Here is a 16,702-nt window from a genome sequence, read left to right as displayed (position 1 = left end):
TAATTATCAAGCTGAGCAACATATTACTAAACTAGACGAATCTCTCATAAAAGGATGAGGTAACTATAACATCTCCATAAAAAAAATAACAAACCCAGTAATTGCATTTACTGCCAGAATTTTACAAATTGGAAACTTTTTAGAGGATCACAACCAATATGTTAAATGTGATGTCACATTTGGGGAAAACACTTTTACAAGTAGTGGCAAAACTTTACTATTTTGATATTCTTGAGTTAATTATACAGAGATTATGTGTCAAATCAATACATAAAAAGTTACTTATCACAAATATATGCAAATATATTAAAATATGTTACTTGCACCATGTTCAGGTCCCTAGTCATGGGGGTGGGGTGGGTGCTTCCACAGCTAGTTACCCCCATCTTATCTTTAGAATAATTAAAATTTGGTGCGGTCTTCTCAGTCATACATGTAGGTAGTGGAAATTTTTCTTGTGCCAATCGTCAGTTGTACATGCACACTAGTCACAAGGTAACTGCCCTGGGCCCCCCCCCCCCCACCCACACCCCATATAGTCATGGGTGTTACCTTGAATTTTCGAAGGGGGTTCATTTTGATAATGAACTAGTGAAGTTTATGGCTAATATTTAAGGGGTTTTTCAAAACAAAAAACTGCTTTAAAGAAAACACATGGCCAACAGGTGTGTGTGTGTGTGTGTGTGTGTGTGTGTGTGTGTGTGTGTGTGTGTGTGTGTGTTTGGGGGTGGGGGTGTTTCATCCTCACCCTCTCTGAACCGCCTCCTATGATGCACCTGGTAACTGTTTTATATTTTCTTCAAACAAAAATAATAAATCCTAGCTCAAACTGTGTTTTTAGTTTTAATATCATCTTGTTTGTTAAATATAATGACTGTTTTTCAAAACTTGTAAAGTTGTATTTTACATGACTACACTCGACACCAAAAAATGTACGTCCGACACCAAGCATGTTCGTCTGTATTTTTTTAGTGTGATAAAAATACAATGCTTTACATCTGATATACAAATAAACATCTACACAATAGGAATAGGACACAATATTTCCAATATGCCCTCACAGATCACAGAGATTTAGACATAACCATGTGTGGGTGAAAAATTGCAGTTTGTGTGCATATGTCCGACACCATGTATATCTTTCACTGTACACTTAATGACAATGGTGCCCTAGTTGGTGCTTACAATGTATAACAATAAAAAGTTGAGGAACTGTTTGTACATTTATGTATTGCTTGGCTGAAGTGTTTGAAATGTACGTCTGACACCACGGAATTGCCCACATGTAATTTTAATTGTTCAAAATGTTAGTTGAAAAGATTTTACAATGGCTGAAAACTTGGCACAGCGCCTTTAACATATTTTAAACGCGCTCTCTCACAGATGGTTGACCTAATTATTGACCCAACAAGGTATTATATGACAATATATACATTTGATTTGTACCTAAAAATACTTTATTGAACCATCTACATAACCACCATATCACACTTATTATTGATATTTTATAAAAATAATTTAATTATGGGTACGGTCCATAATTCTGAGAAAAAGAATGGCTATTTGAAGAGCAGAGGTGTGACGTATTATTTTGAATCACGTGACGGGCATTCCCTGAATAACCGCAGTGTCAAAACGATTTACCAAGCTCGTGTAACGAGAACACTTGACCGTCTCGTGTAACGAGAACGCTTGACCGTCCTCTGCGATGTAGGGTAAATAGAAAAAAAAATTAAAAATTAAAATAAGTTATTAAAATATAATAAAAACATGTACTGAATGATAATAAGATTATACGTTAATTTATTTTAGTAACAGAAGCATGTTAAACATCGACAATCCCGACTAGTTACCGTAGGCCTTGTATCTATAGGTAAATTTATCGTTAATCGTACGCGAAAAACTCTAAACATCTGGATCACAAACACCTTCATTTTTCACCTTGTCAAATTCATTTTATGCAAAATATGCCATAACAGCTGACTTGGGATAGGAATTGTTACATTTTTAAAGAATACTCTGAACTAGACGGTGTTTATATACGATGTGACTATATATAGGCGGTAAATAAGTACATGTATTTGATTGATCCATATTACCGAACCATCTGGAACAGGAGGAATACCCGGTACATACTAAGTACTCAGTGTTTCTGCCAGAAAGAAATTTTTGGGTATGGTAATATGGAACTGAATGCAACCACAGTCAACGTGGTATGAGGGGGCCTCCCCCAGAAAGAAAATGTGTTAAGTTTAGGCTTAGGGTTAAGAAAATCATACAGTAATGATAAGAGTAATTAATTTTGTACAAATAAAATACAAAATACAGGTTATTTTGCTGTATTTAGTCACATTTCAAATGCTCAAAATTGCAAGGGGCAATAAAACTCAAAATAAATTTTTTTAATAGGCTACTAGTAAAGCTGAGACCACTCCTGGGCCCCCCTCTAAATTTATGTAACGTTTCTGTAACAACCGCCCCCACCCACTGCAAAGTGATTTTACCAACATTATAATACATTTAATAATAATAATAATAATAATAATAATAATATACAAATATTATTCCTACTACTACTACTACTATTATTATTATTATTATTATTAGCCTACTACTACCTTTTTGCGGTGGAGGGGTGGTGTTTTATCTGGAGGAGTTTTGGCTATAAAAATGCAAGATTAACGTGTGTGCACACACGCACAAATGGCAGGCTAACTGGATTCAACTGGGTTAAGTAATAATTAGCCAACCTTTGGACGACAAAACATGCAACAGTACAGTTTTTTTTATGCTATACATTAAAACCGAAATACCACTTTGCGAACCAGTCAAAATAATTTGCACACGCGCCTAATAATAATAATAATAATAAATGGTGAGTTCATGTTCCGACTGTTTCTTATTTTATTTCAGCATATTCGCGGTTATTTTCGTCATGAAATAAAATAGTTTTTATTATTTGCCATGTAAATAGTTTTTATTATTTGTCATGTATATAGCCGCCGGCAGTTGATAGATAGGAGTTGCCAGATCAGGAAAAAATGACAGGGCTTCTAGATTATGGTAGCCCCACTCCTATGGCTAGTGATATTCAATGTTGGGCTAGTTTTGCCCCCACCCGAAACCCACAATGTTAGTGTTTTTAAACTCTCATCTCCCTCTTTAGGTGACATATCTGATTATTACTATTATTTAGTAAAATTGTATAAACTTAAAGTAGGGCTAGTGATTTTTTAATCATGGCAGGTACATTTTTTAAATCACTGATCCCATGGCTAGTGGATTGTATAAAAATTCTAGAAGCCCTGAATGAGATGGAATTCAAATGAGAGAAAGGAAAGGGGGCACTGGGATAAAAAACAAAACAAAAAAAATTCTTTATCCTTTATTTCTTTTATAATTCCTGAGGGATAAAACAATTTAAAACTATGTAAACCTTACTTGGCATGCAGCGCCTCCCACTTGAGAACTTCATCCCACGCTTGATCATTGTTAGCATTGTGAATTTTAATGATGTTTTCCATGTCAGTTTGTTCTATATCAGATTCTTTCCAACGCCAACCTACAAATAGTTTATTATAGTTGAGTTCCAAGTTAAAGATAAATTAAACATAGCAAAGACCAAAACAGGTACCAGTATATATATATATATATATATATATACTTTTATAAAAAATATTTTTTGCATATGAAACAAAAAACAAAGAGTACCGGTGAGGTATACGATACGCCTGTCCGGAGTTTGATAGAAAACCAGTTATTAATGAATATGTTACGGGTACGATTCAACTCTTAATTATGTGAAACGTTTGCAATGGGATGGATGAACCATTTGTTTTGGACCAACTACTGATGATAGTGTATCCATTGAAGAAGGTGCTGTCTGATTAATGAAGTTATTGTTCTTTATTAGAAAGGGAAATTTTGTTTAGCATAAGTACTCTGGTGACACATTCATATTGGCAGAGAAACAGTTTATGTTGGTAATGTTAACAATACAGAACCTCACAGTGACCTAGTAATAGTACACGACACACCGCCATCCCAAGTTGTTCCTACATATAGGGTTTGATGGTCCTGTATGCATCTGTATGCAAGATATGGTCCGGACAAGGATTTACTGTTATGTGCAGTAGACCATAAAAAGTAGGTAACAACCACCTATAAATAGTACACGACACACTGCCATCCCAAGTTGTTGCTACATGTGAGGTTTGATGGTTCTGTATGCGTCTGTATGTAAAATATGGTCCAGGCAAGAAAAAGTTAACATATGGATGTACAGTGGATGGACAGACAGCGCCATACCATAATACGACCCATCATAGACGGGCGTATAAAAAGGATTATTGTAAAATATACAACATGAACAGAAGAATGTCATAGCTTGTACAGATCTCCCCATTTAAGAGGAGCTATCACTCTGGCTCCCCATCACTCCCATGAGACCGGCCTCGGTGGCGTCGTGGTTAGGCCATCGGTCTACAGGCTGGTAGGTACTGGGTTCAGATCCCAGTCGAGGCATGGGATTTTTAATCCAGACCCCGGCTCCAAACCCTGAGTGAGTGCTCCGCAAGGCTCAATGGGTAGGTGTAAACCACTTGCACCGACCAGTGATCCATAACTGGTTCAACAAAGGCCATGGTTTGTGCTATCCTGCCTGTAGGAAGCGCAAATAAAAGATCCCTTGCTAATCGGAAAGAGTAGCCCATGTAGTGGCGACAGTGGGTTTCCTCTCAAAAATCTGTGGTCCGTAACCATATGTCTGACTCCATATATCCGTAAATAAAAATGTGTTGAGCGTGTCGTTAAATAAAACATTTCTTTCTTCACTCCCATGAGACTACTACAAGCTCCCCATAGCATGTGAATTTTGTTTTTAAAAGTATTAAATATCAATGCTCAATAGGGTAATTAATCTTAAATGGCTCTCCATAATTTAAGTTAGAGAGCAAGATAAAATAATTTATTAAAAACAATGAATCTGGTGCAAACTACTTGGGACCATAAATATAATTACTGCAATAACGTTCATGATACACACCTTTTCTAAGCATAGCATTCCAAAACATTTGCTGTGAAGGATACACCCAAAACTCATTCTCTTTTCCAGCCTTCGGTATCCGGGAAAGCTGCCTTTCAACTGGAAGTGGATATGGTTGATCTGGAGATGGACGCTGATTTGGTGGTGGCATCTGTGAAATGCAGAGTGAAATCCCATTACACAGTGGTAGTACATGTCAAAACAATTGTGGTTAATAGCCTCTATTAGAAATTTGCGAGAAAAGATAGCCAGAGTTACGTCCGCCTAACCACTTCCGGCGCATTCCAATTAAAGCAAGAATAGCTGATGACCACAGTTGTTTGTTCATTTTCAGCTGAGATTTATGCATGCCAGTCCGTGGCATCATAAATGTCCCCACCTATGTTTCAAAAATAAAGAATGATACAGGTAAAAATTAAGCTGATGAAATTGTGTTTTGTTATAACTGACCATGTGTTAAATATAGGATGAATCTAGCGAGCTGTCACCCACCCTGATTGTTTTGGTTTTCTTGCATGGAATGTTTTTTTTTTTTTCAAAGCTGCAATCTCGCCTCACATTAATTATCATAATTTTATTTAAACATACAAACATGCAGTTTTAATGAATTGTGTGTGTGACAGTAACACAGTTGTAATAGATAATAGAAACATGTTTATAGTGCGCCCCATGGAGAATACTTTTTTCATACTCATGATGGAATTACAAGTTATTTATTTCTAAGCCACTTGTTTTCTAAATTACACACAAAGTATATTTTTTGTTATTTCCAAAACACGTTTATTTTTATTTTTATGTCAAACCAAACTTAAATTATTTACAAAAACAACAAAGCATTTTTGTAGGAGGATGGGACGGACTATATGTAATATTCCGATCAGACCAGTCCTCTTCCCCATGTGCTATATTATGTTTGTTGTTTTCAATGTATTTCCGGGGATGCATTACCCGACCCCTCCCCTAAAAACACCACTAGCCAGTTCAGTCTTCCTCTACACAATTTCCTGCACACACGCCTGTTTGACTAAATATTTTGTTTGCAACAAATCAATTAGGCCTATATATATAGCATTATATATTTTGCAGCAATAACAGCTAAATATATAATTTAACCTTATATATTTGTATAAACATATTTATGTTAGTCTTGAATGCCGATTATTTAAGGTAGGTAGATGCCCAACATGTTAAAATGAAGACATTGTTGTAGGCCTATGTATGATTATAAGCGTAAGTGGCAGGCAAAACAAAAAACCTAATATTTAAAAAACACCCACCCCTCAACAATTTTATCTCCCCCCAAAGAAAACCTCAGCAACAACAAATCTGCCTCAAATAAACAATGGTCTACAAAACAAGCCCACACACCAGTACACATGCACAACCAAAAGCATAACCCAGACGAATACGCACATTTAAAAAAAAGGTTTTATCTATATGCATATACCAGTGGAGTAGGAAGGTGGCGGTGCATGCACGCACGTGTGTGTGTATGTATATATATCCTGGCGTCATATGTTTTCGATACGATAAGCAAAAAATTAAAATATAATAAAAACAATACTTCGTATATACAATAATATTTTACCTTTCTCAAGTCACATTAGTTTATTGTGAAAAAAAGTGATAATTTCCCATGAACGCCAAGTTTTCCTCCATAAACACTAGCTGCTAAGTCGTACAGGTGTTACCATTATATTTTTACAAACGTCATATTTTCAATACTTTCATTGGCTGTCTATTTTTGTCCTTGTTATGGCAGTGAGGGTCTATACTCCGTGCAATAATTTACATCAAAATCTTCATTTGAAAATAAAATCATAAAATGTTTGTAACTTGTAAAAAATATTGAATAATCTTCAGACCAATAGACAGTGTTCACTTAAAACATATTTACATTATGTTTTCGTCATAGACTAATGTCTAATCCTCTTGTTATACGTATCAACGACACCAAAATTTAGATTGTCAACTTAAGTACTCTAACAGAGATACAGAACTATATATTTTCAAAAAATCTAATTCCACTAAACCACCTTTGTTTGTAGTAAATGTAAATGTACATGTAAACATGGCCCCAGCAGAAATTATCTAAAAGAACTTTGCTGTGAATGACATAAGAGTTAACCCAACCAGCCTTCCATAAATTTTATTGTTCAGTGTAATGATCACGTAGTATATCCTCTAACTTTGGCAGGTCAGATGTCCGTGTTGCAGACGATAACTTTGCAGGGATTTGTAATACTTGGATTTCGCTATGTGAGGCATTTCATTAGTACCAAAATATTGCATTATGAAAAACCGATAACATGCACACTATATATGGTATTATAATTAAAACATAAAGTTGGCAAGCTTGACTTGAAGCATTTTTAATATTGTGAGGAAAAAAGACACTTCGTTGTTTATGTTCAGGCTGATAGTGACGTAATATCTCGCGATACATGCAGTTATAAACAAAGTATCGAAAACATAATATGTCGATCGAAATTGTATGACGGTACGATATAATATATATACTCTTCAAAAAAAGAAACGCAAAAGGGTACAAATGGGTTATAACTCCGATTTTATGTTTCCTACCGGTTCATGCTTTGTGAATATAAGGTCATTGCATGTCCCAAACACATTCCCACGGTTACATTCGATAAAACGCAGCTACTGTACAATAAAGTTCCAAAATGTGAATATTCGCAAAAACGCAGCCACGTGCAAACCATGTCACCACTGCACGTGCGTTGTCTGCACGTGCAACATGAACACCGACAGTATAAAAGTGCAGGGTGTTCGCTTGCCTGGCCTCTGTATCTGGCCGACAGTTGACAATCCAGGACATGCCAAGTCTCAGTGAACCGCAGAGAAACAATGCCATCGGCCGACTAGATGCAGGCGAATCCAGAACGGCCGTTGCCAGGGCATTCCATGTGTCCCCAAGCACCATCTCCAGACTGTGGGACCGTTACCAGCAACATGGATCAACACGTGACCTCCCTAGATCCGGTCGACCACGGGTCACTACCCCCGGGCAGGACCGCTACATCCGGGTACGCCACCTTCGGGAACGATTGACTACTGCCACCTCCACAGCCGCAGCAATACCAGGTTTGCGCAGGATATCCGACCAGACCGTACGGAACCGCCTACGTGAGGTAGGAATTCGTGCCAGACGTCCAGTTCGAGGTGTCATCTTAACACCACAACACCGTCGACTCCGACTGCAGTGGTGCCAGATTCATCGACAATGGCCTCAACTGCGATGGAGACAGGTGTGGTTCAGTGACGAGTCCCGATTTCTGCTCCGACGTCATGATGGAAGATGTCGCGTGTTTAGGCGTCGTGGTGAACGTTATGCGGCAAACTGCGTGCAGGAAGTGGACAGATTCGGCGGGGATAGTGTCATGGTGTGGGCAGCCATCTCACACACTGGTAGAACTGACCTGGTCCACGTGCAGGGCAACCTGAATGCACAGGGCTACATTGACCAGATCCTCCGGCCACACATCGTTCCAGTTATGGCCAACGCCAACGCAGTGTTCCAACATGACAACGCCAGACCTCACACAGCACGTCTCACAACGGCTTTCCTACAGAACAACAACATTAATGTCCTTCCTTGGCCATCGATATCACCGGATTTGAACCCAATTGAGCATCTATGGGACGAGTTGGACCGACGCCTCCGACAGCGACAACCACAGCCCCAGACCCTGCCCGAGCTGGCAGCAGCCTTGCAGGCCGAGTGGGCCACCATCCCCCGGGACGTCATCCGTACTCTGGTTGCTTCAATGGGCAGGCGGTGCCAGGCAGTTGTCAACACACGCGGAGGCCACACCCGGTATTGACTCCAGATGACCTTGACCTTGGTGGTGTGTCCTATCACTTACTCACAATGGACTAGAGTGAATTGTGAACAATCCTGCAACATTTGGTAATTATCGGACTCACCATTCAATAATTAAATCAATTCTCCAAATGTTACGACAATGTGGTTTTGCGTTTCTTCTTTTGAAGAGTATATATATATTTATGAGTGTGTGTGTGTGTGTGTGTGTGTGTGTGTGTGTGTGTGTATATATACTGAACAAAAAAGAAACTTCCGATTTGTACATATAGTATTTGTTGTGTTAAAGAATTCATTGTGTAATGAAATTATATAGGTAGTATTAGCCTTGAGCTGTATTATCAGGATTCATGAATTTTATCGATTATTTTTGCACTGTTAATCGTCGACAACGTGAAATTCAATTTGCACGTGCATGCATGGTTCGACATGTCCCGCGTAGTATTCGGTCAATTTGTTTTACTTGTCTTACTGACAAGAATACCCAATAATTTACACGAACGGGCGATTGGCTTGCTTGATGCTGGCATGTTGACAGAAGACATTGCAAGGCATGTTGGGAGTTCTAGTCGAGCGATACGAAATCTTCGCGTAAGATTGCGAACGACAGGAAGCACCAACGACTTGCCACGTCGTGCTACAATTGCGCAATCGATTCCAAACTGCCACTGCTACTGCTGCTAACACACCTGGGCTTCATAATAACCGAATCAGTGGGCAAACTGTTCGTAATCGTCTGAAGGAGAATGGTTTACATGCACGACGTCCTTACGTCGGATGCGTTTTAACGCAACGTCATCGTCTAAATCATCTTAATTGGGCACGTGTACACACTCGTTGGATACGGTGACGCTGGAATACTGTTCTTTTTTCGGATGAATCCAGATTTTCTTTACAACATGGTGATGGCAGGGTGCGCGTCTACCGTAGGAGAAATGAACGCTATGCTGACTGTTGTGTTCTTGAACGAGATCGTTTCGGGGGTGGGGGTTCTGTCATGGCCTGGGCAGCTATTGCCCATGGTTATCGTTCACCACTAGTCGTCATTGATGGCAATTTAAATGCTCAACGTTACCGCGATGACATTCTCGCTCATCACGTCATTCCTCTGTTCCATAACAATGCCAACATCTCGATTTTTCAGCATGATAATGCCACCTCTCATACAGCTAGAGATACTGTAAATTGTCTTAGGACAAATAACATTGATTTCATTGATGACTGGCCCGCTAAAAGTCCTGGGGCCTAATTCACTAAACTCTCACAACTTTGCGATCTCGCAGTGCAATGCTGACAGACTTGCAAAGAAGATGCTTTGTTGTCTAGCAGAGCCTAAGAGACCTTTGTGAATTAGGCCCCTGATCTCAACCCCATCGAGCATGTCTGGGATAGTCTGGACAGACGATTGAGGCGTCGTCCCAACACACCCGCTAACGTCAACGAACTTCGTCAAGCGCTCATTCGGGAATGGAACAATATTCCACAGGCAGAAATCAACACTTTAGTCAATTCTATGCGCCTGCGATGTACTGCAGTGGTCAATTCAAGAGGTGGTCATACCAGTTATTAAGTGGGTTTTTTTTTTTTTTTAACCCCTACCACACTTGGTCAAAATTTCTCCCAGTTTCTGTTAACCTATGGCCATGATTTTTGCACCAAACGATGCATCATGGAACACTCTTTAAACGCATATATAACAATTATTCCCCCGGTTTGTTTTCATCAAGTTATGTTCAAGCAAAGTTAGCGGAAGTTTCTTATTTTGTTCAGTATATATATAAAAATTAGAAAATTTGTTTCTAATTTTCATTATTATTCATACTTACCTAGTGCTAGCACAACAAATATGCTATTCAACCTGAGTCATACCTACACACTGCAGAATTCTGTCCCTTGCCGGATATGCGCAATGCTATCCTTGCACGGGCTACCTGTAACTTCATTCTCGGTCCACCCAAACCCACCGAGGGAAAGCCTCATAGGGGTGGGTGGGTTTGTTTGTATAGTTTGTTGTACTAGCACTAGGTAAGTATGAATAATAATGAAAATTAGAAAAAAAAATTCTCATAGTCTTATTCAACTTACTGTGCTAGCACAACAAATATGCTATAACGGACGTGCAATGACACTGTTAGAGCTGTGAATTCAACATTAATGGGAGGAGGTAAGAAAACAGAGGACTTGCCCATACCCAAAAAGCTCCTTTGAAGTAATGATATGGAGATAGGACGAACCACAACATATGGTAACAAGGAGTCCAAAAACTTTTGGGAATAAAAAGGGGCTTCCCAAAAGAAAAAACTCATCCCCATGAAAGGGAGGAAAAACATCTCCCCAGGGAGAGGAAACAGTAGACAACACTACAAAAACCCCATCCCTCAGAAAAGGGTGGAGTGTTAAACATGTCCGAAGCGTGAATCAATGGCAGTCAGACTGAAAAGAGGTTGACCCCTTTCCGTAGCCCTGCGCACAGACACGACGTGTTGAGCCGCAATGACGGTCTGGATCCTGGGCGTACCGTCAGGACCAACCGCCATATCCCGGAAATAAAAACAGTCAAAAGTGTGCCGTCCTTTCCAAACCCCTGCATTCATGACCTTTATAATATCTAAAGAGTCATGAAAATTCAGGGAAGCAGAAATGGCTCGGATTTCATGTGGTTTAACAGAGAAATTCCGTAACACATGATCACCCGCCATCTCATATGCTAGCTTGATGGTAGCTGCTATCCATCGAGACAAGGCATTTTTTGTGACATCACCAGGCCTAATGGTATAAGAAATAAACAATCTCTTTTTACCACGCCGCCGGTTTTTCATACGCTCCAAATAATACTTCAGTGCTCTCACCGGGCAAAGAAGTCTATCCGAGTTGTAAATCATGCAACACCAAGTTCGTAGAAAGGTCACGACATCCACACTGTTTAAGAGTAGTGAAAATCGCAGCTCTGTGACTTTTTACTGTCGTGACTTTTAAGTTTCCTTTCTTGGACCAACACCAGAAAGTACTCCGCTAAATCGTTGACAGTAGGTGATAAGGGATCGAAATCCTGTGCGTTCGCCCAACGAACCCACACACGCCAGTGACACTGATAAACCGACTCGGTAGAATTGCACTTTGCTGAAGAGACGAGATGCACAATTCTTGTCGAAAAACCTCTGCATCGCAAGGAAGCCCTGATAACCTCCACGCGTGAAGCCGGAAGACCTCCAGCTTCGGATGCCACACTGTCTGACTCAGTCGCTGGCCGAGTAGATCGGGCAACGCTGGTAACCGGAACGGGATTGCCACTAACAGTGACAGGAGCTGTGGAAACCAGGGCTGCGCCACCCACAGAGGAGCAATCAACATCACGTGACAAGATTCCTGGACCACTTTGGTCAACACCTTGCCGAGTAAGACAGGAGGAGGGAAGGCATAAAAATCCAGTCCTGTCCAATCCATACTCAACGCGTCGTACTCCAACGCCAATGTGTCCGGTACCGGGGACATGAACACCGGCAATTGGTTGTTCAACCGTGTGGCAAACATGTCCACCTGTGGACTGCCCCAAACATGGAGAACCGCTGCGACCACCTCTTTGTTCAACATCCACTCCATCTGAACAGGGGTATGTCGACTGAGGCCATCGGCTAACATATTCACCGAAGAAGGAATGTGTTTCGCCCACAGAGTCGTCCCTAGTTGGTTGCAGAATTCCAAAATCGCAAGAGCTTTGCGACCCAAAGTCTCCGATTTGGTTCCACCCCAACGATTGAGATATGCCACTACCGACGTATTGTCGTATCTCAACAGAATTCGATGGTGTCGAAGAACACACTGGAACTGAAGACAGGCACGATGCACTGCCTCCATCTCCAAACAGTTGATATGAAGCTTCCTCTCGGAGAGATTCCATACCCCTGAAATGTGTTGATCCAAGAGATGCGCCCCATACCCGTGCAGCGATGCATCCGTGAAAAGGATCAGATCCAGAGCAGGTGGGTGCAACGGAACCGATAGGGACATGCACTTGATCGACAGGCACTCCTGTATCGGACGAGTGAACCATGGGCCCAGAGGCACTATCGTGTCCCAATTCTGACCGTCCCACCGTGGGGACAAATGCCAATGGAGTGGTCTTTGATATCGTCTGAACCGCACGATCAATGAGGCCAGAGATTCGAGGTGGCCCAACACCACGTGGAGAGATCATACCGTAGTACTTGCTCCCCCATCAAACGTCGCACCGACGTTTGAAAATTGTGGATATGCGTATCGGTGGGACGAACCGACGCTACCACAAGATCGAAGACCACTCTGAGATATGTGAAAATCTGAGCCGGCGTCAATTCTGATTTCATCCAAATGGGAATAAAACCCAATTGGAGGATCGTGTCCAAAACCAACCCGACATTGGTCTGACATTCCTGTAGCGACGAAGCTGGGATCAACCAATCGTCCAGATAGGTATGCATTCGAACCCCTAACGAATGAACATGACCTACCACCGCTTTTACCACATGTGTAAAAGCATGGGGACTCGTCACCAACCCGAACAGGAGCACACGAAACTTGTACGCTTTCCCGTCGAAAAGGAAGCGCAGAAACTTCCAAAATGCCTTGTGCACCGGGACATGGAGGTATACGTTTTTTTAGATCGATAGACGCAGCCCACTCCCCAATTTGAAGCAGGTTCCGGGCCGAATGAACCGTTTCCATTTTCATGAAAGGAACATTCAGTGGCTTCAAATTTAGGATTGGTCTCCATTCCCCATTTTCCTTCTGGGCAAAGAAAAGATGAGAATAAAATCCCGGAGTGTCCAGACTGACTCTCTGGATGGCCCCTTTGTCGAGAAACTCGGCAATCATACTCTCCACTAAAACGTGCTGATCCTCGGACAGTAACGGCGGCATTCTTGGAGTGAAAGTAAGAGGGGGGCTGGAAGAAAAGGGTATTTTGTAACGGTGTCGAACGACCGACAGAACCCAGGGGTCGAGACCCGGCAGCTTGCACCAATTTCGAAGGAAACGACGGAGCCTGCCCCCTCCGAAAGCAACTGCCGATCGTTCACGTACCCTCACCCAAACCGCTTACCACCCGTATGCGGAACACCTTTGGTGGAATGAGAATGGAACGCAGTACGACGTTTGCGTCCTCGCTTAGCGGAAGACAGGTTGTTACCTGGTTGCCTAGGGATCTGAGCAGATTGTAAAAAAGCAGCCTTTTTCACAGGAGGCGGCTTAAACCCCGAAAACGTCGACCGACGTTTACCAGAGGTTGTGGGTTGAGTGTTCGGGACTGGTCGTGACAAATCCGTGTCTAGGACAATATTAAAATCCGGACCGAAAAGTAAGTTTTCCCGTAACGAACGTGTACGAAAAAACGTCTTCGCAACGTTTGATGCACTCAGATAACTGAGCGATATGCTTAGAGGCTTTTGACGCAGCCTCCAAACAGCCTTTCGCCATCGCGGGAAGGCTCTCGACAGCCTTATCCAAGCCAAACAGGAACGTACCTAAATAGTTATTAACCTGGAACATCGACTTAGCCAGCCATTCGAACGATTCCAGATCCGCCACTGGCAATGACACATGCGGCAATGGGGAACAAGCGGCTCGCACACTAGTGGGAACGACCGACGGATGTTCGTGAGAGAGCTGGGTCAGCGACAGAATCCGGTCCAACCGACGCATCCTCTGAAGCCAGGTCACTGTCCATTGGATCCCTAAAATCGACATGGACTCCTCCCCCTACTCGAGATGCCCCGAGACAGAAACAATAGGAACCGAACAACAATCCCTAACTGCATCGTCAACCTGCTGTCGAGACGCAGTTTCTGCTTGTTTTGGCGGAAAAACAGGGGTGGGGAGGAATGGGAGCTGCAACCGACGGTCCCGTCCGTGAAATCAATGATCCCAAATGAGGCAAAGCATTCAAAAATTCCACAAAACTCCGAAACAACGTTTCCTGAAAGCCTAACGGTTGTTCCTAACGGCCATATATATATAAATATAAAAACCATCGTTGCTGCTACCTTAATAAAAAAAAGTGATATACAGTGCCGAAACAGTGGAAAACATTAATCACATTTGTATTATTTTGGGGGGGCTTTCTTTTGACTACGGCGTGTCAAAACCTATTTACGAAATACCATGTGAGAAGACAGACTGATCGGACAAGCCTTGATGCACATTCATTGTTCTATGAAAGACGTGTTCGTAAGTATTTCTGTTGAGCAAAAAACATATTGTACATTTTCTTTTCTGTAAAAGAAGGAGATTGCACACAATCTGACAAACAATAATAGTAATATAAAACTTTAACTTCAAAAAATAAAAGAACAAGTCCACAATTCAGTAGTAACAAAGGGCCTTTGTTGCAAGCGACCAGAGCGTGAACGCGCCGAAAGTCATTTAGTGGCTGATTTGGGGCTGCTTAGCGATATGCAAATTAAGGGCAGATAAGTATGTTTCTAATAGAGGCTATAGTATCCAGAAGCATCAGGTTACCATATTCTTGCAGACATAACTCAGCACAATGATAATAACCATTTAATGTTCACATAGTCAAGATCAACTTACAGTCAGATAGGTTTTTCTTTTAGATGAACAGAAATGCAATACAGAGAAAAGCATAGAGTCGCAAATAAAACGGTTCAAGATGAATGATGATACTCAACAGCTCTGTAATATTCAGTTGTCTCACCAAGTATTGATAAGTCATTACCATATTCTCCATATTTATTTCACTTGATTCTTCCGTCTGTCTCATTGGGCATTCACTGGGAACAGGAACAAACTTTGCTGGTTCATTACCACTATGCATTGGGCACTCGCTAGGGATAGGCTTGGCCATATTAGGATCACCACTCTGGTCCGAATGAGGAGTACTTGGACTTGAAGCTGCTCCACCCATAATTTAAATCTACAATAATATGAATTGCGTGGAACTTAAAAATCTAAATATTTTGTATTGCTACAAAAGCACAGGTGCTTCCACAAATTTACATTTATAAATTAATCTAAGAAAACAAATTTAACCCAGCAGTAACCTGGTGATAAAAAAATATCAAAAGTGAAATGGTACATGCATAATTAAATTAACAATTGGTGACAGATGTTTTGAATGATTTAATACTAACTAAATATGAAAAGATTAAATGACAAATTACCTACAAAGAAAACAATCCTGTGAAAATCAATGGTGAGGAATAAATTGCCTTCTTGAAATCATGTAGGAGAGCAAATTTTACTCTCACTAGTCTCAGTTTACAAATTCATGGTAATTTTGAGTAAATAATTTAGTGATATTAGCATTTAGCGAGCATTTTTTCACCCACACGAAAATCGTGTTTCATTAGTATACGCGGGCGAACTATAAGGACTGGTTTATTGTAAAAAGGATTTAATAGTGAAAATATGTTGCAGGGGTCAAATTTCATTTTGGGGGCACACCAAGTGTTACAAAACTAACTTTATTTGAAGCACTCATGCTTAAACAAGTTTGCTGTTGCCGAGCTAAGCTCCTGTTCTTTTCTTTTTTTAATTCTCCCTTACAGGGGCATTTCCATGTTCAACAAAATAATAAACTGGATCCTGGCATGTGCACGTGCATGCATGTGGGATTCTGTAGTTGCAATATATCGGGAGTATAATTTAATTTTAATTTTTATATAATCTGACGTTACCTTTTCATTTGGGGTAATTACTCTTTCATCAGAATTGGGATTAGTTTCTTTCAGAGTTTGGGACTATTTCAATCAAGTTAATACAAGACGACTATAAACTATAAATAAAGGCAGTAACTAATTAACATAAAGAATATACTGGGCAGA

At 40.8% G+C, this 16,702-nt stretch overlaps 1 protein-coding gene and 1 long non-coding RNA gene across 3 annotated transcripts in view; one reads left to right on the top strand and one right to left on the bottom strand.

Moving 5' to 3' along the window:
• Positions 1–5,463, top strand: part of LOC121374288 — a 38,958-nt gene extending 33,495 nt beyond the window's left edge. The window contains exon 3 of the long non-coding RNA XR_005958220.1: positions 5,114–5,463. This is a non-coding gene — a long non-coding RNA (uncharacterized LOC121374288). The remainder of the gene's footprint in view (positions 1–5,113) is intronic.
• The window catches only part of LOC121374287 (holocytochrome c-type synthase-like), a 40,757-nt gene that overhangs the window by 14,564 nt on the left and 9,491 nt on the right, over positions 1–16,702 (bottom strand). For both annotated transcript variants that reach the window (XM_041501327.1, XM_041501326.1), the window contains 3 exons: positions 15,595–15,792; positions 5,045–5,195; positions 3,442–3,562 (listed from right to left, as the gene is read on the bottom strand). In XM_041501327.1, the coding sequence (XP_041357261.1) occupies positions 3,442–3,562; positions 5,045–5,195; positions 15,595–15,783 (461 nt within the window). In that variant the 5' untranslated portion in view covers positions 15,784–15,792. The remainder of the gene's footprint in view (positions 1–3,441; positions 3,563–5,044; positions 5,196–15,594; positions 15,793–16,702) is intronic.

The sequence above is a fragment of the Gigantopelta aegis genome, chromosome 6, assembly GCF_016097555.1.
Source record: "Gigantopelta aegis isolate Gae_Host chromosome 6, Gae_host_genome, whole genome shotgun sequence".
Lineage (NCBI taxonomy): Eukaryota > Metazoa > Mollusca > Gastropoda > Neomphalida > Peltospiridae > Gigantopelta > Gigantopelta aegis.
The sequence above is the reverse complement of the archived record's forward strand: the minus strand, read 5'-3'. Positions and strand labels throughout refer to the sequence as shown.